General features: G+C 41.6%; 1 protein-coding gene across 1 annotated transcript in view; it reads right to left on the reverse strand.

Moving 5' to 3' along the window:
- Nucleotides 1–558: 558 nt before the first annotated feature.
- Nucleotides 559–25,307, reverse strand: part of brca2 (BRCA2 DNA repair associated) — a 50,548-nt gene continuing 25,799 nt past the window's right edge. The window contains exons 13-27 of the mRNA XM_078402359.1: nucleotides 24,588–24,666; nucleotides 23,915–24,357; nucleotides 22,611–22,798; nucleotides 21,247–21,434; nucleotides 20,371–20,541; nucleotides 18,260–18,659; nucleotides 17,634–17,789; nucleotides 16,243–16,390; nucleotides 13,095–13,219; nucleotides 11,212–11,410; nucleotides 9,802–9,968; nucleotides 7,735–7,873; nucleotides 4,600–4,856; nucleotides 3,265–3,393; nucleotides 559–1,752 (exon numbers count right to left, since the gene is read on the reverse strand). Coding sequence (XP_078258485.1) covers nucleotides 1,114–1,752; nucleotides 3,265–3,393; nucleotides 4,600–4,856; nucleotides 7,735–7,873; nucleotides 9,802–9,968; nucleotides 11,212–11,410; nucleotides 13,095–13,219; nucleotides 16,243–16,390; nucleotides 17,634–17,789; nucleotides 18,260–18,659; nucleotides 20,371–20,541; nucleotides 21,247–21,434; nucleotides 22,611–22,798; nucleotides 23,915–24,357; nucleotides 24,588–24,666 — 3,428 coding nt within the window. The 3' untranslated portion in view covers nucleotides 559–1,113. The remainder of the gene's footprint in view (nucleotides 1,753–3,264; nucleotides 3,394–4,599; nucleotides 4,857–7,734; nucleotides 7,874–9,801; nucleotides 9,969–11,211; nucleotides 11,411–13,094; nucleotides 13,220–16,242; nucleotides 16,391–17,633; nucleotides 17,790–18,259; nucleotides 18,660–20,370; nucleotides 20,542–21,246; nucleotides 21,435–22,610; nucleotides 22,799–23,914; nucleotides 24,358–24,587; nucleotides 24,667–25,307) is intronic.

The raw sequence follows: 25,307 nt of genomic DNA on the forward strand, positions 1-25,307 counted from the left end.
TGGTGGATGTTCATGTTAAAATGTATTTTGAGTGTCCTGTTGCTTTTTATTGGTATGACTATGCCAAATGAAATTCCTCGTATGTAGCAAAACATACTTGGCTAATAAAGTATTATTATGATTCAAGTTACAGTTTGCATTATGAAAATAAACTCAAACCTTAAATCTTTTAAGCCAACCATGACTAGCCTACAAATTTTGTGTCTGGATCATCATGTTTCCCCTTCAAGTCATAGACCTGTACAGTGGGGAAAAAGGGCCCTTTTGGTCCACCTTGTCCATGCCAACCTAGTTGGCTGACTGGAATAATCCCATATGCCTGTATTTTGTCCATAACTCACTAAAACCCTTCCTATCTGTATTAGAATAGACTTGTAAATCTAGGATCGTCATTAGGCTAAGCAGTATGCGCTGTTGAATTTGATCTTCTAGATCAATGTGTCTGTAGTTAAGACATTGAATACTAGTTTCACTCAATTGAAGAAATGTTTAATTACATTATTGCCACACATGAAGTATATGTATATATATATTTTTTTGAAGTTTATTTAACCTTGGTCATTCTTACATTGACAAATAACTCTCCATTTACAAAATTTCTAAACATATTAATTGCAAGCATCAACAATGCATGGATCAAATTTACATCCAAATAATCACCCCCTGAATCAAGTCTGTCCAAGTGCAATGTAAAAGGTACATCAATTATCAGCACTATTGCCACCATCAGTTTCTTATTTCCTTAGTTTTCTTTTAATGATAATCCCATTTGTTACATAAATATCTCTATCCCACACTTCAATATTACTATTGCTTGCTGGTATTTCATTTAGTTTCTGACTGGCTGATAACTACTTGAATGCATTGTATTTTTTTCACCTTTATGTCTTCTTTTGATCCACCAGGTGGGCTTTTATCTGGTGAAGCACTAACTGTTTCAAGTTCAGTTTCAAGACAAATGTTTGTTTCAAAAGGGCAGGACTATTAGAACCCTTTGTGCCTTTTCAATCTTTCCCTTGTTTTGTACAAGGCTCACTTGCCCAGAACTTGCTCAATCACTTTGGAAACTTTGTTTCCAAGGTCATTATTAAAATAATTAGCAGTTTGTGGCATTTAGGTAAATTCTGTCATTTGGACAACTTGGGACTTCTCAACCTTTCTGCTGTCCTTCACTCTGTAACCATGAGCGCATTCTTCATAAAGTGCTTGTGTATTTATCATTGCAAGTTCTTCATCTGTAACCCAGTTGTCTTCAACCATTTTGGAAATTTGTGTCCCAAGATAATTCTTAACATTTTGGGGTAATAAGGTACAGTCTTTTGAACTGATTTGTGCCCCTGTAACTTTTTCTTTGTCATTTTCACTATGCCCATCTCCCCCACCTTCAAGAAGTGCTCGAGTATCTATCATTGCAAGTTCCTCATCTGTAACCCAATTATTATCATCTGTTTTGGCAACATCAGTCTTTTTCAAAGATATTACTGCAAGGTTATTACTGCTGGTTCGAACAACGTCAGCGCTTTGTGGTGTGGCACAACTGGGTGGTCGAAAATCTTTCTGTACAGATGGTGAAACACAATTGGAAAGTTGAGGCAATGGAACAGGAGAAGGAATTCGAGATAAAAGATTAACCCTCTTCTTGAGCTCTGTGACAGAATCGGTAGGTGTGATCTTTGTACTGCACAACATAGACTTGGATCCATTTTCTGTAGTTAGTGGCTGTAGCTTTCTTTTAACATTAGACGAAATAAGCTACCAAAAGGGCAAAATTGAAAAAAATACATTAATATATTTTCCATGACAGACAGTCCTGTTAAGTAATTTGGCAGAATTTGCTGAATCTTTTGCCTTCTGTCCTACAACCTACAAATAACTATTCTCCAGTTAGTTTGTTGTGCACTTCTTAATTTCTTTGCCTGTTTAGAACTTAATCTTTTATAATATCTATTAAATAAATTATGCATTCTTGTGATAAAGTTAATTTCCATATTTTGCTCAGTTTAGAAATATAAACCATTGGTCTTTACAATGGCTGCTGGAGTGTACTGCAAAACAGACCGAAGAGAAAACATTTAAGATAATTAAAAGCTAGTTGTAAGCTGAACAAAATTGACAGCTGTCAGCAAACCAAAGTCAATAGAGCTGTAAAGCACACATAATCATGTAAGCACGTGAGAACAGTTCACATTTTAGGAATAAGCCTAATATGGAGCATTAATCATCAAGGAAGCTGTATCTTTTCAACATAAAGACAAATATCATACTGTGTCTAGTAACAGGACACAGGAGAAACAAGCAATGCACGGGTTTGGACCAGAAAGTCAGAGCCTAAATCACAGCAACTTGCCTCGAGTAGATATCCTATCTCTAATTGTCCAGTGGAAGAATCACAAAATTATTGATTGATTTAGCAGGGCCCTGTAGGCTTTATATTGTGTTGACAGCATTAGGAGAACATAGGGACAGATATAAAGACAGTGTTTTAGGTCGGGACCCTTCTTCAGACTGATGGAGTAGAGGGGGGACTACTGGTAGCAAGAGTTGAGGGCACTGGTGGCCAAGAGCTGGCAAATGATAAGTGATAGGTGGGTGGAGGGGCTGATTGACAGATGTGTCAGTTGAGGGAGAAAAGAGTGAGGTAGTGATCAGGGCTGGATGTGATAAGTAGTGAAAACAAAGGGATGGAAATGGTGGAATCTGATCCGTATATTTTGTTTAAGTAGGCCAGATATCGCTCTGACATTCTCAAGATGAACCCAACTTCATGTTGAGATAAACAACCCAGCAATTTTCCCGATTTTCTAAATACAATTTTGATTACTTAAATTAGGCCTAGAGATTTTGGAAAGTACGAGTAGCCAAGAAAGCAACAATTATTGGAACAATTATTGGTAGAAGCAAGGAACTGTAAATGTTGGTTTGCACAAAAGGGCACAAAGTGCTGGAGTAACTCATTGGGTCAGGCAGCATCACTAGAGAACATGGATCGGTGATGTTTCGGGTTGAGACTCCATTAGATTTGGTAGCGTTTGCATTAATAGCTAATTTTTATTACTGAAAGGAAACACGTTTTAATCTAGTTCTCCAGATTGTAGCATTTCAAAACAAATCATATTTGGTAACATGCCCTATAATTTATTTTGCTTCAAATATTGTTTTCAACCATAGAATTTTAGGGGAAAATTTAACTAGAAATATTCTCTAAGTAAAACCTACTTGTAATATTTGTTGGAATGCATTTATACAAACCAAAGTGCCACTAACCGGAACAAGGAATGACTTCTGATTGGGAGTATGCACGTCACCAGATTCTCTGTTTGACTTTGGAGCATCACTTCTTCCAAGAATAGTCTTCACCTTTTTCTCTGTGTCCTTGATGAAACTCTGTATATTCTAAAGCAATAAATTTATGATCACATTCTATCCTTGGCCAATTACCCAGCTACACAACACACCTTAGCAACATAGTCCAAAATGATATCCACGTCCATATGTACTCCAATCTACCTTACTACCAGCTGCCCAACTAACCCACCTCCCGTGTTGAAATTGGTATTTTGCTTCTCTAACATTGTGCCCGATGAGCACCTCTATAAGATCACCCCTTAGCCTCTTGCGCTACAAAGAATAAAGTCCTAGCCTGCCGAACCTCTCCCTTTTGCACAGGCCATCGAGTCCTGGCAACATCCCTGCATATCTTCTCTGCATTCTTTCCAGCTTAACGACATCCTTCCAATAAAGGGTGACCAAGACCGAACACAATACCTGTACTACAAATGTGGCCTCACCAAAGTCTTGTACAACTATAACATAACGTCCTGGCATCGATACGCAATACCCTGACTGATGAGCGCCAATGTATCGAAAGCCTCGTTTACCACCCTATCTACCTGTGACACCACTTTTAGGGAACTGTGCGCCTCTGCTCTACAACACTCCCCAGGGCCCTTCCATTCACCGTGAAGGTCCTGCCATGGCTTGACTACCCAAAACACAACAGCACGCACTTATTTGCAATGAACTCCATTAGCCATTTATGCCTTGTCCACTTGTCCAGCTGATCAAGATCCTGCTGGAATTTTTGATTACGATACCACCTACATTAGTGTCATCTGCAAATTTACTAATCATTCCTTGCACATTCTCATCTAAATCATTAATATAAACCACAAATAGCAATGGGCCCAGCACTGATCCCCGAAGCACACCATTCGTCACAGGTCTCCAGTCTGAAAAAACACCCACCACCACCCTCTGTTTTCTTCCTTGAAGCCAATTCTGTATCCAAGTAGCTAACCTAACCTTTCAGAGCAGCCTACCATACGGAACCATATCAAAGATATTACTGAAGGCCATATAGACAACGCCTATGGCCTTACCCTCATCAACCTTCTTGGCTAAATCTTCAAAACACTTAATCAAATTTGTGAGGCACAATCTCCCATGTACAAAACTATGATAATTATCCCTAATGAATAGGATCCCCATTGAATTGTCTTTATAAATACTTCTGTTTAAAGTAGTTTAGCACTGTCTAAGTTTACTTGTGGCGTTAATTTATTGCAGATACTGCATTTAGTAATTTTCCAAATACTCCACCTGGACAGAACTTTTGAGTTGAATGTACTTTTCCCGTAGATGTCTATCCTTCGGATTTGCAGAAAAGTTGGACAGTTCTCCTGTTAACAGTACCGGAATACCAGCGAAGTTTTCCGTTGTCCACTTCAAGTTGCTCGCAACAACTAAGGCACCTAGCTTGATAATATCTTCCACGGCCAGCTGTTTGAAACTGGCCCAAATTTTTATAGCTACTAGATCCTGATCTTCATCAGCCAAATAAATGGTCGATGGTCCCACTATGTATTAAAACAGACAAATTAATGTTCCATCCTGGAACCACATATTTGATGACATGCATTCAATAGACAAACAACATCAGTGATCAGGATGGAGGCAACGGCTGCAAAGGGCCTTTATGGCCAGCTGCAGCTGGGAATTTGAAAATGGTGCCAAAATCTGGCAACTCTTGCACATGGACTCAGAGGGGTTTCTATGCTTTCTGTACATAATTGGGGATAGTGCTTATGTGTGGCAATATTCCTACTGATCTGTACGGAAAAAATAATTTTGCTGTACCTTGGTACACATAATAAAGAACCATTAAACTATTGTTTCTACTGCATTTAAAAGCAGGTGTCAAAACTGCAATCTAACATTATTGAATAAAATAATACCTTAATGAATCTACCTACTTGGCCAAATAAAGTGATGCGGGCAGCCTTCGAGCTAAATAATGAGTCATTTCCAATATTACAACATTGGGACATGAATAAAAAGGGTGGCACTGCGATGCAGCAGGAATGTTGCTATCCTATAGCCCCAGGGAGCAGTATTCAATCCTCTCCACTGTGCTGTTAATGTGCAGGTTGCATATTCTTTACTATGTTTCCACATCTCAAAGACATGTTGATAGATTATTTGGCTGTTTGAACTTGCTACTTATGGTAAGTTAATAGCAAAATAAAGGGGGTGTCAACAGGCAGCGATGAGGCTGAATGTAAACTAGAAGAACAACAAACAACAATGCAGCACAGGAACAGGCCCGTCTGCCCACAATGTCTGCACCCAACATGATGTCAGGTTAAACTAATCTTCTCTGCCTGCACATGAACTCCGTCTGCCCATTCCCTGCATATCCATGTGTCTATCTTAAATAATCTAAAACCCCACCTTCGTGTCTGTCTCCACCACCACCCCTAGCAGCACCGTGCAGCAGACGCCCACCACTCATATTCCACTTGGTTAGTCTGCAAACCAATCGCAAGAACATTGAATTCTCCAATTTCAGGTAGCCCACACTCCCTCGCAACATTCCCCTCTCCTATCAGCCCTGGTCCTCTCACATACGTCATTCTTTCCACATTACACCCCCTTCCTCGTCATTTCATTTTAATCCCCCCTTCCCTCACACTCTTCTCCCCCCCTGGATCCCCTTACCCTCCCTGTTGTTCACAAATGACAGGAGTAGAATTAGGCTATCCGGCCCATCGAGTCCACTCCGCCATTCAATCATGGCTAATCTCTGCCTCCTAATCCCATTTTCCTGCCTTCTCCCCATAACCCTTGACACCTGTTCTAATCAAGAATTTGTCTATCTCTGCCTTAAAAAATATCCACTGACTTGGCCTCCACAGCCCTGGCAATGAGTTCCACAGATGAACTACCCTCTGACTAAAGAAGTTCCTCCTCACCTCCTTTCTAAAAGAGCACCTGCTGTGTTCAATAAATCACTGGATTCAAATAACAGAGTGTGATTCACTCAGTAATTTATTACACTACTAAATAGGGCACATACACTCACGTATCCTCGAACATCCCCGAACGCACTCGCAAACCCCGAGTATACAGCAGAGCACACCACAGGGTGTTCTGTTCAAGATCACTAGACACCGTTCGCAACACGGTCCAAGGCTGAGGTTCTCTCACCGAAAGGGCGCCCAATACCAATCTTTATGGCATTGCCCCCTTCCCTGGGTCAATCATAAGCCCCCCTTGTCTGCAGCGTTTCTGCGCTACTAGCGGTAGGGGGCGCAGGTGGTCTACCCAACTATTGCTGTTGTGTTGTGTTTGCCAACGTTACGCTTTCCCATAGAATGGCCTGGGAAAGGCTACGCTCCCAGTCAATTATCACAGGTGTGAGGAGATAAAGCATCTGGAAACTTGTTTTCAAGAGGCTATGGAATGTAGGGCTGCTAACTTAGCTGATAGCTCCATTTCACATTTTAAGGTGAACCCTTACACTACAGTGCTCTTTAATTCTGAGGCTATGACCTCTGGTCCTAGACTCTCCCACCAGTGGAAACATCCTTTCCACATCCACTCTATGTCTTTTATTATTCTGTAAGTTTCAATAAGGTACCCCCTCAACCTTCTAAACTCCAACGAGTAGAGGCCCAGTGCTGTCAAATGCTCATCATATGCTAACCCACTCATTCCTGGAATAATTCTTGTAAACCTCCTCTGTACCCTCTCGAGAGCCAGCATATCCATCCTCAGATATGGGGCTCAAATTTGCTCTCAGATATGGGCCCAAATTTGTTCTTATCTGCCACCACCCACCATTATTCAGCTCCGCTCTTCATCTTCCTTTGCTATAGAATTCTGGAATCTGCAGCTTTTATTCTTCACTCAACACCTTCTAACCTCTTGCAATTTCCACATTCCCTCCCTCACCTGACCGTTATCCGTCAATCCACCCCTCCTCACCTATATTCACCTATCGCTTGCTAGCTCTTGCCCCACCACTCCTTTATAATGGCTACTCTCCCTCGATATTCAGTCCAGATGAAGATTCTTGACTTGAAGTGTTGGCTTCCCATTCCCACCAAGGATGCTGCCTGACCCGCTGAATTCAGGTCAGCAGGTCAGGCAGCATCTCTGGAGAAAAATGATTGGTAGCATTTTGGGTCTGAACCATGGGTAACTGCTGAGTTACTCCAGTACTTTGTGTCTGTCTAAGCTAAAAGTTTAGATCACTTTCATTTGAGAGTTTGTATATTATTTTTAATTAGCCTGTAACCAATTATAAAGACGCTTAATGGTGAGAAGCTTAAATATTCACAATATTCTCAAAGAAGAAAAACATTTGTTCTGTGGAATAAATAACTTTGAGGTAAATAGCCTTTTAGAGTTCCATACGTCACATCATGTAAACTAGTTCTCTTTAGTGAGTACCTGCTTTCTCCAATATGTAGACCACATATCCTGCTAGGTCTACTTCTTTGCAGATAGCTCTAAAGGATGGGTCACAGAGCATGCCATACGTCACTGCTTTCCTCGGCTGGTAGAGTCTCTGTAATACTTTAGGAGAAGGCTGGAAGAGGGAAAAATATACTGTTGAATTTCTGTTTTACCACACCAAGATTAGTGGTTGGTCAGTACTGTATCAAAATGGCTCTAAAATAAATTTGTGATTTTAGTCTCTCCTCATTTAGGGATCCCAGACCAATTATCAGACAACTTGCCGACAGTCCAAATGTGTCTTTGTCAGCCTTCAAATTGCCAACAAAGACAGATCTAGGTGGGTTTTCCTCAACAGCACTCCCTAAATCTGTGACCTCTACTGCTAAAAAAAGGCAAGTTAGCAGGTACCCAGGAATCCCATCACACACAAGTTTCCTCTCTATGTTACATTCCATTTTGACCAGAAATTATCTGTAGCCATTCCTACACCATTGCTGGAGCAAGACCCTGACAATACAGTAAAAATACATTTACTAAAGCTATTCCAGAAGTTCAGGGTGGCTACTTAACCACACTTTCTCAAGGTTATAAAGATGAGGCATGCTGGCCTTGCCAAAGTCACCCACTACTGCAAATGCATTTCCCTGTCCTGCTTTTAGACCATTTAGAAGTAATTTTCTTAATATGCCGCTGTACTTCCATCTTTATATATTAGCTATTAGTAATTAGGGCGTCACAGTGGCACAGCTGTTGAGTTGCTACCTTACTGTGGCAGAGACCCATGTTCGATCCTGATTTTGGGTACTGTCTGTACTTTCTCCCTGTGATTGCATGGATTTTCTTCAGGTGCTCCAGTTTCCTCCCACATTCCAAATTCTTGCAGGTTTTTAGGTTAATTGGCTTCTGCAAATTGTTCTTAATGTGAAGGATAGAACTAGTGTACAGGTGGTTGTTGGTCAGTGTTGACTCGGTGGGCTTAAGGGCCTGATTCTACACTGTATTTCTAAACTAAGCAAAATACCTGGAAATCCAGACATGGCTATCGTGAGAATTGAAGGGACAGATCTTTGTTCGGCTCTGCAGACTGTAAAGCAGTCACTCCAGCACTTTGTGTCCATCTTCGGTCCAGAGATGCTGCCTGACCCGCTAAGTTACCCAGCACTGTGTGTCTATCTTCGGAGTCGGAAGAAGGGTACCGACCAGAAACGACACCCATCCTTTTTCTCCAGAGATGCTGCCTGACCTGCTGAGTTACTCCAACACTTTGTCTGTCTAAGTATATATTTGGTTTCTCCAAAATGGTGAAAATCACACTGCGAGCATTGACCATAGAATACACTAGATCAGAAGTATAAGTGAATAGGTGCTTCACCTAGTAGGACTGTTTAGGTTTGTGGATGAGGTAAAATACCACTTTGCAGAAGACTTCTATTCAGAGCAGAAGACTGACCCTGACTTCCAGCTGTCCATGACATGCACTCTCATCCCACTCCCACTTTGGCCTCTCTATCTTCAGTTTCCTACACTGCGACAAGGACGCCTTCTGAGAGCTTAAGGAACAGCTCCTCATGTTGTAGCTCCTGTCACTCTGTCAAATTAATTTCCGATAAAACAATTTTTCTCATTTGGAAGTATAGTTTAGATTAGTGATGCAACGTGGAAACAGGGTTTTCGGTCCACAAAGTTCTCGTCGACCACTTTCGACATCCTACACACTAGGAGCAATTTACAGAATTCAATTAACTTACAAACCTGCACATCTTTGGAATGTTGGAATAAACCGGAGAACCCGGAGAAAACCCACAGGATCACAGGGAGAACGTACAAACTCTGTACAGATAGCACCCGTAGTCAGGATCGAACCTGGGTCTCTGGCATTGTGAGGGATCAACTCTACCACTGCACTCCTATGTCGCCCCTTGCCATAAGTTCTGATGTACGGTCATCCAAGTTAACTTAGTGTTTCTCTGTGATCTCCAGTGCATTTCCAGTATTTTTCATGCAACATGTTCAAATCACAGAAAAACATTCAAGCAAGTGTAAAAGAAAGTGAATTACCTGCAGCTGTTGGTATCTTGTTTTCTTTGTAGCAGTCAACTGCAGATCAACATGACTATGTCGTCCCTTACACGTTGTAGCAGATAGATAACAGATCCGATATCTCCCGCCCTCCTTTAGCAGAGAATGTAATTCTGCAATTGGACGCCAGATACTTAACATGTAGACTATTTGAAAGAAATATAAACCAGTTAGTGTTTGTTCAACAGCCCTTAGAAATTTAAATCTTTCAAGCATAAGTTCCAAGGCCAAGAACTTTAAAATAATTATTCATATTTCCAAAACAACTATAGGACTAATGCTGTATTTGTGGGGAAAAAAGTAGTTTCCAAGGCAGAATACAAAGTGCTGGTGTAACTCAGTGGGTCAGGCAGCATCTCTGGAGAACATGGATAGGTGACGCTTTGGCCGGGACCCGTCTTCAGACTGATTGTGGCAGGCGAGGGGGACAGAAAGCTAGAAGAGGGAGGCGAGGCAAGACAGTGGGGCAGGTGTTAGTAGACACAGGCAAAACTGACAGATCGTAGAAGCAAAGGCCAGTGATTAAAACCGAAGATGTGAGTTAAAGGAGTAAGGAGTGAAGAGTTGCGAATTGTGAAGCCAGTGAAGGAATGTAGGGGGAAGGGAGAAATAGGTGCGAGTTCAAGTGGGGCATTGGGAAGGGAAGGGAGGAGTGTAGATGAATGAAGGCCGGGGGGGGGGGGGGGGGGGGGGTATAAGGGGGGGGGGGAGTAGGAGTTACCTAAAATTAAGAATTCAAATGTAACATTTTGATACATTTGGCAGGGCAAGGGCAGGCAGATATTATGGGTCTACCAGGGCAGTACTGTTCATGGATATAGGATGGGGGATAGAATGTGCCCTGTCAGCCAGGGTTGGGGTACTATTCCTTGGAGCAATCCTTCACTCACAACTTGACAATATTTGCAAAGACACTATTACCTAACATGTTGGCACAGACAAAACTGTATTCTGTGCTTTTTTTAAAGACATTCAATGGGGTAGAAATAGGTGGCTATTCATTATGCTATCTCAAGGGATATTTACTAATTTATTGAATTGAATTTTATTGAAGGTGGCACAGTCGTGCAGTGGTAGACTTGCTGCCTTACAGCACCAGAGACCCGGGTTCGATCCTAATTACGGGTACTGTCTGTACAGCATTTGTGTTTCCTCCACGTGACCTGCGTGGGTTTCCTCCCACATTCCAAAGATGTGCGTGTTTGTAGGTTAATTGGCTTCGGTAAATTGTTCCAAGTATCTAGGATAGAATTAGTGCATGGGGTGATTGCTGGTCTTCATGGACAGTGGGCCGAAGGGCCTGTTTTCTCGCTGTACCTCAAAAGTCTAAAGAATATTATCCTCTCCGTAAATGTATTAAATGTTTAAACAATCGTATTGAACATTCACCTGCACTACTGTCCTGGCATTTGTAGTCCATGACACATAATTTCCACAAAGGGCTGACGTTCCTTTTTATGCAGCTGTTATCACCTTGAGCATTCTCTAATGCTTTTTTAAATTCGGCCTCAATCTGCATCTTTTCTTGTTCCTTCAACAATTGTCTGTAATTATTCAGGACATTAAACTGCTGTTCACTCAAACAAGCCTGCAATGTCAATGTGATATGTATCTTTTAGTCCAAGGTTTAACATTAAAAAATACAGTATTCTAGACAGGCCTCACACAATAAAGGTAAAGCTGCATTTACCACTTACTTGCTCGGTCCAATTCACCTCTACCCCATTGTGGACATTGGACTTTGTCTATGGAACAGATGTGCTATACAATGCTAAGAATTACACTGATGAGCCAAAACATTATGACCACCTGCCTAATATGCTGTTGGTCCTCCGCGTGCCGCCAAAACAGCACCGACCCGCCGAGGCATGGACTGTACAAGAACCCTGAAGGTGTCCTGTGGTATCTGGCACCAAAACATTAGCAGTGGATCCTTCAAGTCCTGTAAGTTGCGAGGTGGAGTCGCTGTGGAACTGACTTGTCGATCCAGCACATCCCACAGATGCTCAATCGGATTGAGATCTGGAGAATTTGGAGGCCAGGGCAACACCGTGAACACTTCATCATGTTCCTCAAACCATTCCCGAACAATGTGTGCAGTGTGGCAGCCGCATTATCCTGCTGAAAGAGGCCACTGCCATCAGGGAATATCATTGCCATGAAGGGGTGTACCTGGTCTGCAACGATGTTTAGGTAGGTGACACGTGTCAAATTGACGTCCACATGAATGGCCGGACCCAGGGTTTCCCAGCAGAACATTGCCCAGAGCATCACACTCCCTCCACCGGCTTGTTGTCTTCCCACAGTGCATCCTGGTGCCATCACTTCCCCAGGTAAACGGCGCACACGTACACGGCCATCCACATGATCTAAAAGAAAACGGACCAGGCGACCTTCTTCCACAGCTTCAAGGTCCAGTTCCGATGCTCACGTACCCAATGTAGGCACTTTCGACGGTGGACAGGAGTCATCATGGGCACCCTGACCGCCGGTCTGCGGCTACGCAGCCCCATACGCAGCAGGGTGCGATGCACTGTGTATTGTGACACATTCCTCCCTTAACCACCATTAAAATTTTCTGTGACTTGTGCCACAGTAGACCTTCTGTCGGTTCAGACCAGACAGAATAGCCTTCGTTGCCCTCGCGCTCCAATGAGCCTTGGGCGCCCAACACACTGTCGCCAGTTTGTGATTTGTCCCTCCTCGGACCACTGTCGGTAGGTACTCACCACTGCTGACTGGGAGCACCCCACAAGCCTTGCCGTTTCAGAGATGCTCTGACCCAGTCGTCTGGCCATAACAATTTGGCCCTTGTCAAAGTCGCTCAGGTCTTTACTCCTGCCCATTTCTCCTGCATCCAACACAAGAACTGACTGTTCACTTGCTACCTAATATATCCCATCCCTTGACAGGTGCCATTGTAACAAGATAATCAATGTTATTCACCTCACCTGTCAATGGTCATAATATCTTGGCTCATCTGTGTATATTCTGCACTCTGAATCTTCCCCTTTGCTCTATCTATTGTACTCGAGTTTTATTTGATTGCATCCAAGTATAGCAAGATCTCATTTGATTGAAAGCATATAGGGGAATCGAGAACCAGAGGACATAGTTTTAAGCAGAAGGAGAAAGATTTAATAGAGATCTGAGGGGTAACTTTTTACCCTTTTTACCACTGGCATTAAAATACTCACATGTGGGACACAGGAATTGGAGAACAGTTTCCTGTGCATACAAAATGGAAACAGATGACAAACAGGAATTTTTACCTCAATAGATAATGGATCAGAGGAATTCTGGAGAGCTTCATACAACTCTCTTCCATCCTGAAGCATCATGATTTGTTGCTCACTTAATCTCTGCATTTTGTGTTCCCTTTTTTCCTTCTTGTCAACTGAAAAAAAGATTTTTCAATTAATTCAGTTAACCTTATCTGGTTGTTCAACTTTAAACCTGCCAATCTTGGATGCTACACAGCAAGTATATAAAACGAATGTAGCCTGTCATAATCAGATTAGAAGGATTTACAATAAACCCTTGTTATAACGGACCATGGGGGGGGGGGGGGGGGAGGGGGAAGGGAATAGCGTACGTTATTGCAGATAGTCCGCTATAACCAAGTCAGGTATTATCATTGTATGTAATTGAAACAAAGAACTGCAGATGATGGTTGATACACAAAAGAACACAAAGTGCTGGAGCATGCCTGGAGAACATGGATAGGTGACGTCAGGGCCCTTCTCCAGACTGATTCAGTCTGCTGAGTTACTCCAGCACTTTGTGTCGTCTCACCTTAAAACTAGGCGCTGATGCCGTGGGTCTGCACCAGCGAGCCCTTCTTCACCCGCTGCATAGTCTGGTGATATGGTTGTTGTTGCGGCTCACATTGTACCCCTTGGCCGGTAGCGCTTTGTTCAGGCCGCCACCGCGACCGACAGGACGTGCTCGGTCACCGTGTGGCTCCCTCCAGGCACACACACACACAGAATATGCACCTTTTTCTCAGAGACAAACTCACTAGAGACTTTTCCTGATAGATACTAGCGTCAACCGTGGTATCTGAGGGAAGATACTAGCATGGATAGCAGGTTGGCTGGATGGCAGAAGACAGAGAGTGGCAATAAAGGGGGCTTTATCTGGTTGACTGTCAGTGACTAGCAGAATTCCACAGGGGTCGTTGCTGGGGCCGCTACTCTTCATGATGTATATAAATGATTTGGATGAGGAGATTGAAGGCTTTGTGGCCAAATTTGTAGAGAAAGCAGGGAATCTGCTGAAGGACTTGGACAGGTTGGGAGAGTGGGTTGGAAGTGCCAGATGGAATACAGTGTTGCATAGTGTGGAGTCATGCATTTTGGTAGTAGGAATAAAGGTGTAGACTATTTTCTAAATTCAGAAATCAAAGGTGCAAAGGGACCTGGGAGGGCTGGTGCAGGTTTCCCAAAAAGTTAATTTACAAGTTGAATCGGTAGCAAGGAAGGCTAATGTAATGCTTGCATTTATTGCAAGAGGGCTACAACACAAAAACAGGGATGTAATGCCGAGGTTTTATAAGGCACTGGTCCGACCATATTTGGAGTATTGTAAGCAACTTTGGGCCCTACATCCGAGGAAGGATGTGCTGGCGTTGAAGAGGGTCCAGAGGAGGTTTACGAGAATGATCCCAGGAATGATTGGGTTAACATATGATGAGTGTTTGAAGGCACTGGGTCTGTACTAGCTGGAGTTTAGAAGGATGGGGGCTCATTGAAATGTACCAAATAGTGAAAGGCCTGAAAAGAGTGAATGTGGAGAGGATGTTTTCACTAGTGGAAGAGTCTAGGACCAGAGGCCATAGCCTCAGAATAAAAGGACGTACCTTTAGAAAGGAGATGAGAAGGAATTTATTAGCCAGAGATAGTGTATCGGTCGAATTCATTGCCACAGGCGACCGTGGAAGCCAAGTCGATGGATATTTTTACGGCGGAGATTGACAGGTTCTTGATTAGTAAGAGTTTCAGGGGTTATGGGGCAAAGGCACGAGAATGGGTTGAGTGGGAAAGAAAGATCAGCCATGATGAAACAGTGGTGTAGACTTCATGAGCTGAATGACCTAATTCTGCTCCTAGAACTTATGAACAACCAGGACACAATTCCCGATATAGCCAAGTAGATGACAGATAAGCATTATATGCAGTTATCTTTAGGATCCAGAACATGGTGTCCAGAACATTGTGTCCACTACAGTAGTCACACAATGAGAAAATATACAATTCATGGCATGACCCTTAACAGCATTGATGTTCAGAGGGTCTTGGGGTCCAATTCTATAACTCTCTCAAAGTATTATCACAGTTAGATATGGATATGGATTATGTGCACGTAGATAAGAGATGGACCATGTTCGGCACAGACATTGTGAGCCGAAGAGCCTGTTCTATGCCCAAAAAAGCATTTGATTGCAGCAAGTATAAAACCAAGCAATCACAGCTTTTAGGATTTCTTTAAAGGCCTAGGTCCAGGGGTGAGAGAGAGGGAGGGAGGAGGAGTGAGGGAGGGAGGAGGAGTGAGGGAGGGAAGGGAAGGGAGGGGGAGGAGAGTAAGGGGGGGGAGAAGAAGGGGGGGAGGGAGAGGGGGGGAGGGAGAGGGGGGGAGGGAGGAGGAGGGAGGGAGGGAGAGGGGGAGGGAGGGGGAGGGAGGGAGAGGGGGAGAGGGAGAGGAGGGGGAGAAGAGAGGAGGGGGGAGGAGAGGAGGGGGAGAGGAGAGGAGGGGGAGAGGAGGGAGAAAGGTAGGGAGGGAGAAAGGGAGGGAGGGAGAAAGGGAGGGAGGGAGAAAGGGAGGGAGGGAGAAAGGGAGGGAGGGAGAAAGGGAGGGAGGGAGAAAGGGAGGGAGGGAGTTGGGAGAGGGAGGGAAGGGAATGATAGGGAGAGACCGTCTGGCTACTGGGGATGGGTACTATGGCCTGTGTCGCTGCCGCCAAGCCAGGGGCCAGAGGGAGCACTGCCCAGTTGGTGGGATGTGGAGCGGGGGCACAGACCCAGGGAAGTGGAACCAGGGTGGCCTCCTGCCACCGCACTGTAATGGGATCTTGCTGTGTACCTGTGGGCCTTCGTCTCACGGTACAGAGCATCTCACTGTCCGCGAGGCATCTGACAGGGATGCTACCAGCTCTGTGGTCTTGGGCCGGTGTGCAGCACCCTGGCAGCCTCTGTGCCTATGCTGGTTTTTAATTGATAATTGTTTGCAAGAGAGAGTTAGATTTAGCTCTTCGGGCTAACCGAATGAAGGGATATGGGGAGAAAGCAGGAACGGGGTACTGATTGTGGATGATCAGCTATGATCATATTGAATGGCAGTGCTGACTTGAAGGGCTGAATGGCCTATTCCTGCGCCTATTTTCTGTTTCTATGTTTCTCTATCCATTTAGAGTTGCATTACCTCTCCGCTGGGCCAGCAGCTCAGCTTCTATTTTGTCGTACACCTTCTCCAGCTTTCTTTGCTGATTCTCATAGTGTGTGTGAGCCTCTCGTTCTTCCGCTCGTTCATTCCTGAACACATACATTCCACTGGCACTCTTCTCCATCCACTGAAGAAAAAAAAATCAAGTCACTGCAGAAATACAAATCCTGAGGTGCAATGGTTTCATATGATTGTTCTGGAGAAAGGCTCTGTATTCACATAGAGGAAGAAGAGACTGCAGGTGCTGAAACATCAAATTTCAAGTAACTCGTCTCCTCTGTCTCCCTGTCTCTTTCCTTTCCATCTCCAGTCCTCCCATTTTAGTTAGACACAAAATGCTGGAGTAACTCAACGGGACAGGCAGCATCTCTGTAGAGAAGGAATGGGTGTCGTTTCGGGTTGAGACCCTTCTTCAGACACACTTCTTTCCTACACACTCCCATTTTAGTTTCCTTTTTCCTAACACATCCCACTACCCCCTTCAGGTGCACAATCACCCCTTTTGTCCCCCTCCCCCTGGGTCTATCCACTTACTACCCACACAGTTCACCCACTGGATCCCTTTTCTCTTCTGGTTCCAGCTTCCTTATTATCGGATTCCAGCATCTGTAGCCTTTGTATCATCCCTTTTCACTCCATCATGCTAAAATCAACATGTAATTAAAATTTATAACAGAATTTAAAATGTAAGTAAGCCTTGAAAACATTAAACTAAACGTTTTAGCCTAACTTTTCAATTTTAGTTAATTTGCTTTTAATATTAAATCTTGAGCACTGGATGCTGCCCAGAAGAATGTTTTGCAGAAAAATATGTTCAGGAAGAATCCAAGAAAATAAATTGTAAATACAATTCTCTGGTCTGTGCTTCTTCATCTTGACTCCTTGCAGGAAGTACAGGACCAAAGGTTTTATCCCAAACATTTACAACAGTAAAATGTCAAAAAGAGAAAGCATATCTACGTTAGGGGCAATCACCAATTTTGTACGATTGTTAGAATGTTGCATCTAATGTGAATAAGGTAGAATTTTTTTTTAAGTCTTCTTTCCAACCATCAGATTAAAATCAAAAATAGTTACTTAAATGATTTCAAATAAAGTTGCCACAACCTTGTTTGAAGTGATGAAGGCTCAGATATATCATACATAACTATGCTGGGAATAAGCTAACGCAGCAAATCAATTGCCCAAGATTATAAACACCAAGAAACACTTTTTAGCTTTTTTCACTAAAAAAAAATTCAAGAGTCACATAAAAACTCACTTACTTAAAGAGTATAACTATGATGGTGTTCCATGATCTTACACATATTTAATAATTCCCCATTTAAAATCAAGAAACTGAACATTCTTTATTGCATTACTTTGCATACCTGTATAGGATAAGTCCTTACAACGATTATATCAACACATCCAACCATTCCACCTTCACCAAAAAGAGAGGATAGAGGCAATGGAAAAGGTCGAGGGTCACAGTGATATCCTAGCTTAGTATGCCACCGAGCAGGTCTTGTACTGTTGGCCGAAATCTAGAAGGGGACAATAGATTATGTTGGAATATTGTTGATACATTTTGCAATTTTATGGTTGCAGACAAATGGAGGTGACGGCTGCAGTGTGCCTTTATGGCCATCTGCAGCTGGGACTGACTGTGCAAATGGCACCAAAGCCACCGCAGTTTTTGACGACACTTGCATACAGACTCAGTGGGATGTTTCTATGCATTATGTACTTTATCGGTGATTCTACTTATGTATGGCAATAATCTTGTGATCTCTATGCAAAAAATAATAATTTTACTGTACCTCAGTACACCTGCTGAGTTTTCCAGCACCGTGTCTCCTTTTGTGTATTAATCAGCATCCGCAGTTCCTAGTTCCTACATTGAAAGCTTTGTTTTGCACGCTATCCAAACGGCTCAGATATACCATACATAAATACATTCAAGTCACCACTGGACCGAAGGGGAAGATCTGTTTATTAATTCATTTATCCTTACCTTCATCATGAGTGATTCTGGAGCTTCTAGAGGGGAACATGGATCCTGTGAGCCTACTAATTCTGCTCCATGCACAATAATCTTTTGACCAACTACAAGTCTTCTTTTTCGTAATAAAGCAGTGAGTGGAGAATCCAGAAGGGCCTTAATTCCATACCATCCATCAGTGACTTCAATAACTCCAAATGACATATCACTTTTTGTTTTCATGTCACCTTTTTCAATTGGAGTTTTGGGTTCTTTAAATGCATCACTGGAGCTTTCCTTATTTTGGATAGACCTTGAACCCAGTGATATTATTTTAGAAATGCAAAGAACAAGTGTTTTTGCTGCTATGTCATCACGCTCCATAATTCTTTTTAAGGCAGATCGACGACTCTGATCAATCTCCACATCATATCTACAAAGACAAATTTGTGTTAATTAGAAAATATTTGCATAATTTTTACCTTTTACTTGCACTTACTCAAAATCTATCCTTTGAAACAAATGCACATTCAAATTGCTTTCTCACAAATTAAAATTGAAGCACTCCAACGTTCAAGAATATTATCTTAAAGGAAATATAAGTTTGAGTAAGAAATAGTGCAAGAACAAATTTACCATCTTTGCACATAAGGGGGAAAAAAGAGGTCAAAGAAAATGCTTTACTGCAAAAGATTATTTGAGATAAAGAATGCATGATCAGAGGTTGCATTTAAGTAAAATGAAGCATAATGATTGATGCCACCTATTTTACTTCGAAGTTGGAAATGTCTACGTTGCAGACAGACTGGCAAAAGTGGAAATATATGAGAATATATGATAGAAAATGGGCAAGGATTGTTTTGGAAGGATTGTGAATAAGGCAGTATGGGGAAAAGTGGCAAAACATAAAGTGTCCATGACTTTAGTTAGGATTGTGCTCAGTTTTCAGAAACTGTGCCAAATCTCAATGATTCTCAGTCTGAGTGAAGATTGGAGGTGAAGTGGAACAAGGATTCAAGTTAAATTTTGATTAAGACCTCTCGGGGTATCATGAATCTACGACCAGACTAACAAAGATGTGACTCAAGGACCATGGATCACAAAAACAAAAAACCCTAAGAGAATGCAATTGATTAACTAAATATAGATCGACAGTATTTACTTCAGAGAAGGATGAGGAACTGTTTCAGACTGCTAGGACTTCATGCCAGTTTAAAATGCATGCTTTTAAAGTTCAGTAAACTTTCAAATCAGCATGAGGATTTCACTAGTTATGAAGTGTTTGGAATATCTTAGGACACAATGAATTACTTTTCCCAATTGATATTTCTGCTTTTTGACAGAGAATTCCAAGAAAAATAAACCAGTTCCAGAAGTAATCTGGTTAAGCCTGGAAAGACATGACAAGAATACTGCTTCCAACAGGAATTGACATTTATACTGCACATTTAATATTGAAAAATGCCTCAAGGCATCTCACAGGAACATTACCAAACAAAAATTGATATTGAAGCATAAAGATATTCAAGCAGGTAACAGTATGTTTTGTCAAGTTGTGAGACTTTAAAGACAATCTTAAAAGGGAGATAAAAAGGGGTAGAGGGCTGAGAGAAAGGAAATGTCATAGCCTTATATCACAGCAGCTGAAGATATAGATAGAACTGTTGAAATATTTAAACAAAGCATGTAAAATAGGGAGAAGATTGTATTTTAGTGCTGTTAATAATAAGGAACCGTAGATGTTGGTTTATACCAAAGATAGACATAAAATGCTAGAGTAACCCAGTGGGTCAAGCAGCATCTCTGGAGAAAATGGATAGGAGACATTCTGGATTGTTTATTTTAGAGATTGATGGGTGCTGACATGATGGTTCAAGGAGTTTGTTTCCATGCTACATGACTATCGTTGGAGAGGACTCCATGAATTAGGAGGAAAGAATCAGGAACAAAGATGAAAAATATAAAACTGAGGCTTTGTATTCCAGGATTTAGCAAAGGACTAATGGGTAAAGAGGTCATGGCATCAGTGATATATATACAGGCAGCAGAGTTTTAAACAATCAGCTGAAGAGAAAAAGAAAATCACCCAATAATCAATCAAAAGAACTACCTCTTTAGCACAAACAATAAATGAAATAGATCACCTGTATTTAAGTTGCAGAAGTATTCTTTCCGGTGTTAGGCACCTGCCACTGAACTGTTTGGGGAATGCAACCTCCATTGCAGCAAGCTTCCATACTAACCACCTATAATGGTTATAGGCCCAAACCTCACCGATTAGGCTGGAATCTACACCAGGAGTATCTAAAAGAGCTCTAGAAAAACAATCACTCGTATAACTGATAAAAGCAGCACATCAAATGTGGGTTTTCAATACAGGAACATGCATACAAGTATTATTGAACTGAAAACTGTCTCAAGGAAGGGAAATATAAACAGTTGTGGGCAATTGAATACCAAGGTTCAAAATAAAACCGTGTGACCTAAAGAACAAGTGATGCAGAAAGAATCATAATAAGTCCATGACTTGGTGTGTGTAGATTCTTTGATGCTGTTAAGATCATTCATGGGCCTTCTACTGAGAAACAAGAATGAGGAAAATTTCATGCCAGAAAGGCAGTCAGAGTCCAATGGAAGGTACACTGAAATCATCCCATCACATTCCACAGGCTTAGCCCAACAAGAAATTTAAAAGGCCATATACCAGCAACAAAGTTCCTTGAGGAGCAGGTATCCCTGCTGCAATTTAAAAACTTGCTGGAGGAATATCTCGCCCAAATTTGAAGCTTTACCTCCCTTATCAGAGAAGAGGAAAGCATGCCAGCAAATCTGAGCTCCACAATGATCAATACCATCAAGAAACGAGATATTTGATTAAAAGCTTTTCACAGCACACTGGAATTCAAATGCATATAGCAGGTAACCCCTGTGGCGAAGTTACATTAGAGCCGACCAATGATACACACAATTTTTAATTTCTAATACAGAAATAAATGGGCAACCATGATATACATTCTAACCTGTAAAATTCAGATTTTCCTGCCATGCCATTGTCATCTGGAATAAGACACCCCCCATCTGCAAGCGGCAGGCCATTGCTAGCATTTAATAGCTCCTCAGAGAAAAATTCTTGAATGTTGATCTTGAACGACTCTGCATTTCCTGCTTGTACACAGAGAGTACTTCTGCTGACTCCATAACTGTACAACTGAGAAATAAGAATGAGGAAAAGCCCATAAAAGGATTAATCTCAGTATAGGACAGGATAAAATGTCAGAAGTCTATGCAGAACCTGGTGCCTGCCCAGCCATGCCCAACACTCGTCAAATGGGGTGAGTCAGTAACTTGTACTCAGAAAAAGTTCAGATAGACACTAGGTCACATCTAGAATGATCCAGCCCCTCATGTTTGTCAGTTCAGAGTGGTGTAGCATCAGTAAGAAAAATTTAGTCAATTAATGTATTTCTCATCCAAGAATCAACAACCAGAAACACTGCTCTTGCATAAATTACAGTAAAACATTGTTAATCCAGCAGGTTCAGGACTTTGGTGGTTCCAGTCGAGAAGATTTTACCACTAGTTGTTATTCCTATTGATACCCCAACACACTTTTAATACAGTTTGTTTTAGATGTTGCACAGCAAAGGTATAGATTTCCCAGTGAACTCTGTGAGACTAGAGGAAGCAATGAAATTGGGGTTCTTGCGAAGCCAGAGAATTAATTGGAGTCAACAGATGCTGCACCATCGGGGTTTCTGAGTGGTCAGACTGCAGATTATTCGGAGTTTTACTGTGCTAACTTGGATACAGTATCATCTTTGAAGCGACAACTATTTGAAGAATTTGGCCATACAAGATAGCAGTCAAATTGCTACTAAACCAAGTAAGTAACATTAGCACAGATGTACTTCAATTAGACAATAGATAATAGGTGCAGGAGTAGGCCATTCGGCCCTTCGAGCCAGCACCACCATTCAACGTGATCATGGCTGATCATTCTCAATCAGTACCCCGTTCCTGCCTTCTCCCCATACCCCCTGACTCCGCTATCCTTAAGAGCTCTATCTAGCTCTCTCTTAAATGCATTCAGGGAATTGGCCTCCACTGCCTTCTGAGGCAGAGAATGCCACAGATTTACACCTCTCTGACTGAAAACGTTTTTCCTCATCTCCGTTCTAAATGGCCTACCCCTTACTCTTAAACTGTGGCCCATAATTAAATTTATGGGGTTGGACAGTGCTAACATTCCTTGGTATTATAAGACCAATATTTTAAACAGTGTTCAAAAGGTTTCTGTAAATTATTGCCTTTTTATACAGATGGATTTGAAGCATTTGAATTTAATTTAGAAGCAAAATCAAATAACTGCAAATATAGCCTGTACCTTTTCTTCTGTAAAATATGTTGGAGCTTTTCCTTCAACTGCTGTATGTAGAGAGAGTTTTGAAGTGCAGTTTTTAGATCTGTACAAGCTGCCTGGTTGTGGATGAATTGTTTGCTTTTTCTTCTTCATTAATCTCCTTTCCTGCAGGTTCCTTGCGAAATGCCATGTTTGAACAATCCTTGAAAATTCTACAAACAAAAAACTCAACATGAAGTGGCATAAGTCAGATAGCTCTGCAGAGTGGACGCAGGAGGAATATTTCCCTTGGCTGAGGTATGGGGAAATAGCAGTCACAATGTCAAAATAACAGGTAGACCATTTAGGGCTGCAATAAGGAAAAACTATTTGATTCAGAGAATGACAAATTTTTGAAATTCTCATCAGTGGGTGACTCTTCTCTCCTTATCTCAGTTTTTTGTCTCCATTTCATCTCTATCCACCTGTCTGCCTAGCAACTCTCCTCACGTGTATTCACCTATCACTTGTTGGCTTTGTCCCACTCCCACCTCTTTCCAGCTTTTTCTCCTCTACTACTGCAGTCTGAAGTGGTGTCCGACCCGAAGCATCACCCATCTATATTCTCCAGAGATGCTGTTTGACTTGCTGAGTTACTCCAGCACTTTGGGGTTTTTACCATCTGTTTAAGTCTCATTATGATTGCATTAGTCTTTGACTTACAAATATGCCCCCCAAAAAAACACACAACAGAAGGACTCCTGGTCATGATACCCAATTAAAACTAATTTGACTAAAAGAGAGCACAATTGAAATGCAAAAAACTGCAGATGCTGAAAATCTAAAAGGCAAGGGTAAACAACAGTCAAATGCTACTCCAGCATTTGTACCATCTGTTGATACAATAATAGTCTTGCAATTAAAGGTAAGGAAGCAACTAGTGAAACGCATTATTCCAAATAAAAATCCACACTTAGTGTGTACTTTTAACATTCATTTCCATCCTCTTCATGAGTAAAGCAAAATGACTCTACATGGCCATGTTAAATACAAGTCCTCTTCCTTCTAATTGTGGTGAAATCGAGATTTATGCCACATGTAATTTATGTTATTTATTTAGCACAGAACAGAAAAGTTCTAGTTTTCTCTTCCCTACGATCTTCAAGATTTAAAATCAATCTTGCTAATGTCCAAGCAACACATCTCATTTACTTTGTTTCTAGGATCATGACCACTCACCAACATTCTCAATGTAATTAAACCAAGTGGCAAAAATGTTATAGTTAAAGAAAACTAAAAGAGGGAAAATAAGAATTAGCAATTTAAAAGCAAGTAAACAATATTAATACCTTCATCGCTGGCTTTACAGTCTTCTGAAGTACCAGATATTGACTGGATTTTGTCTTCACTTGTGGCTATTGTATCACCTTTCAATGGGCGACCATCTTTGATAGGTCCACTGCGGTTATTGGCTTTAGTACTACATTCACTTTCATTTGGCACTGGAGAAATGACTGCCTCCATATTCAATTGCTTTTCCATTTGATTATAATTTGGATCAGTTTTAAATGGAGGTAAGAATGTTTTTCCTGACTTTGGTGTACTCTGTCTGCTTTTCTTTAGCTGCCTGTGACCACCAGAGTCACTGTGGAATGGAGGTTTGAACACTGCCACTTTTCTTTTCGATTGCTTAATGTCATGATGAAGATATAGATCTTGTCGAACTGAATTTTCATGGACAGGGATTGTAACATTCGGCGAAATCATTTGCTGATGACTACTGTTTGAAAGACTGTCAAAATAAAAATATACAGCATTTTATGTAACAAACAATGCATTTATAATATTTTCTTCCAACTATTATTTTATATTCTTAAGATTTTGTTTTCTGAAAAAAAGGAATCACGATGAACAGTTCAACACGCAAACTGAAACCGAAGGTTATGTTGCAAACCCAAATTCTATCCCATTTAAAAAAATTATTAGTTGAATCTCATTTCCAAAATATGCTGCTGAAATTACCTTTTGTCCTTTGATGGAGCAGAAATCACAGGCTTCAGTGGGATATTGTACATGAATTTCCTTCGGTCACAAAATGCTCCTGAAAGAAACTACACCTTTAATTTCCATTCTTCAATTGTTAAAAAATTTAAATGTTTTCTAACTTACACCTTTCAGCTCATTCAAACCTCTGATAATTTGAATACATTTAAATCAGTTGTCTTTGCAATTATCCAAAGGAAAAAGCACTTACATTCATCTGGTTCCTTTCAAAACTATGGTGCCAATTTCTTTAATGACTTGGATGAAGGGATTAAAAGTACCATTAGCAAATTTGCAGATGATACAAAGCTGGGTGGTAGTGTGAACTGTGAGGAAGATGCTATGAGGTTGCAGGGTGACTTGGACAGGTTGTGTGAGTGGGCGGATGCATGGCAGATGCAGTTTAAAGTGGATAAGTGTGAGGTTATCCACTTTGGTGGTAAGAATAGGAAGGCAGAGTATTATCTGAATGGGAACAGGGGACGTACAACGAGATCTGGGTGTCCTAGTGCATCAGTCACTGAAAGGAAGCATGCAGGTACAGCAGGCAGTGAAGAAAGCCAATGGAATGTTGGCCTTCATAACAAGAGGAGTTGAGTATAGGAGCAAAGAGGTCCTTCTCCAGTTGTACAGGGCCCTAGTGAGACTGCACCTGGAGTACTGTGTGCAGTTTTGGTCTCCAAATTTGAGGAAGGATAT

This window comes from Rhinoraja longicauda, chromosome 7, assembly GCF_053455715.1.
Source record: "Rhinoraja longicauda isolate Sanriku21f chromosome 7, sRhiLon1.1, whole genome shotgun sequence".
NCBI classification, from domain to species: domain Eukaryota; kingdom Metazoa; phylum Chordata; class Chondrichthyes; order Rajiformes; family Arhynchobatidae; genus Rhinoraja; species Rhinoraja longicauda.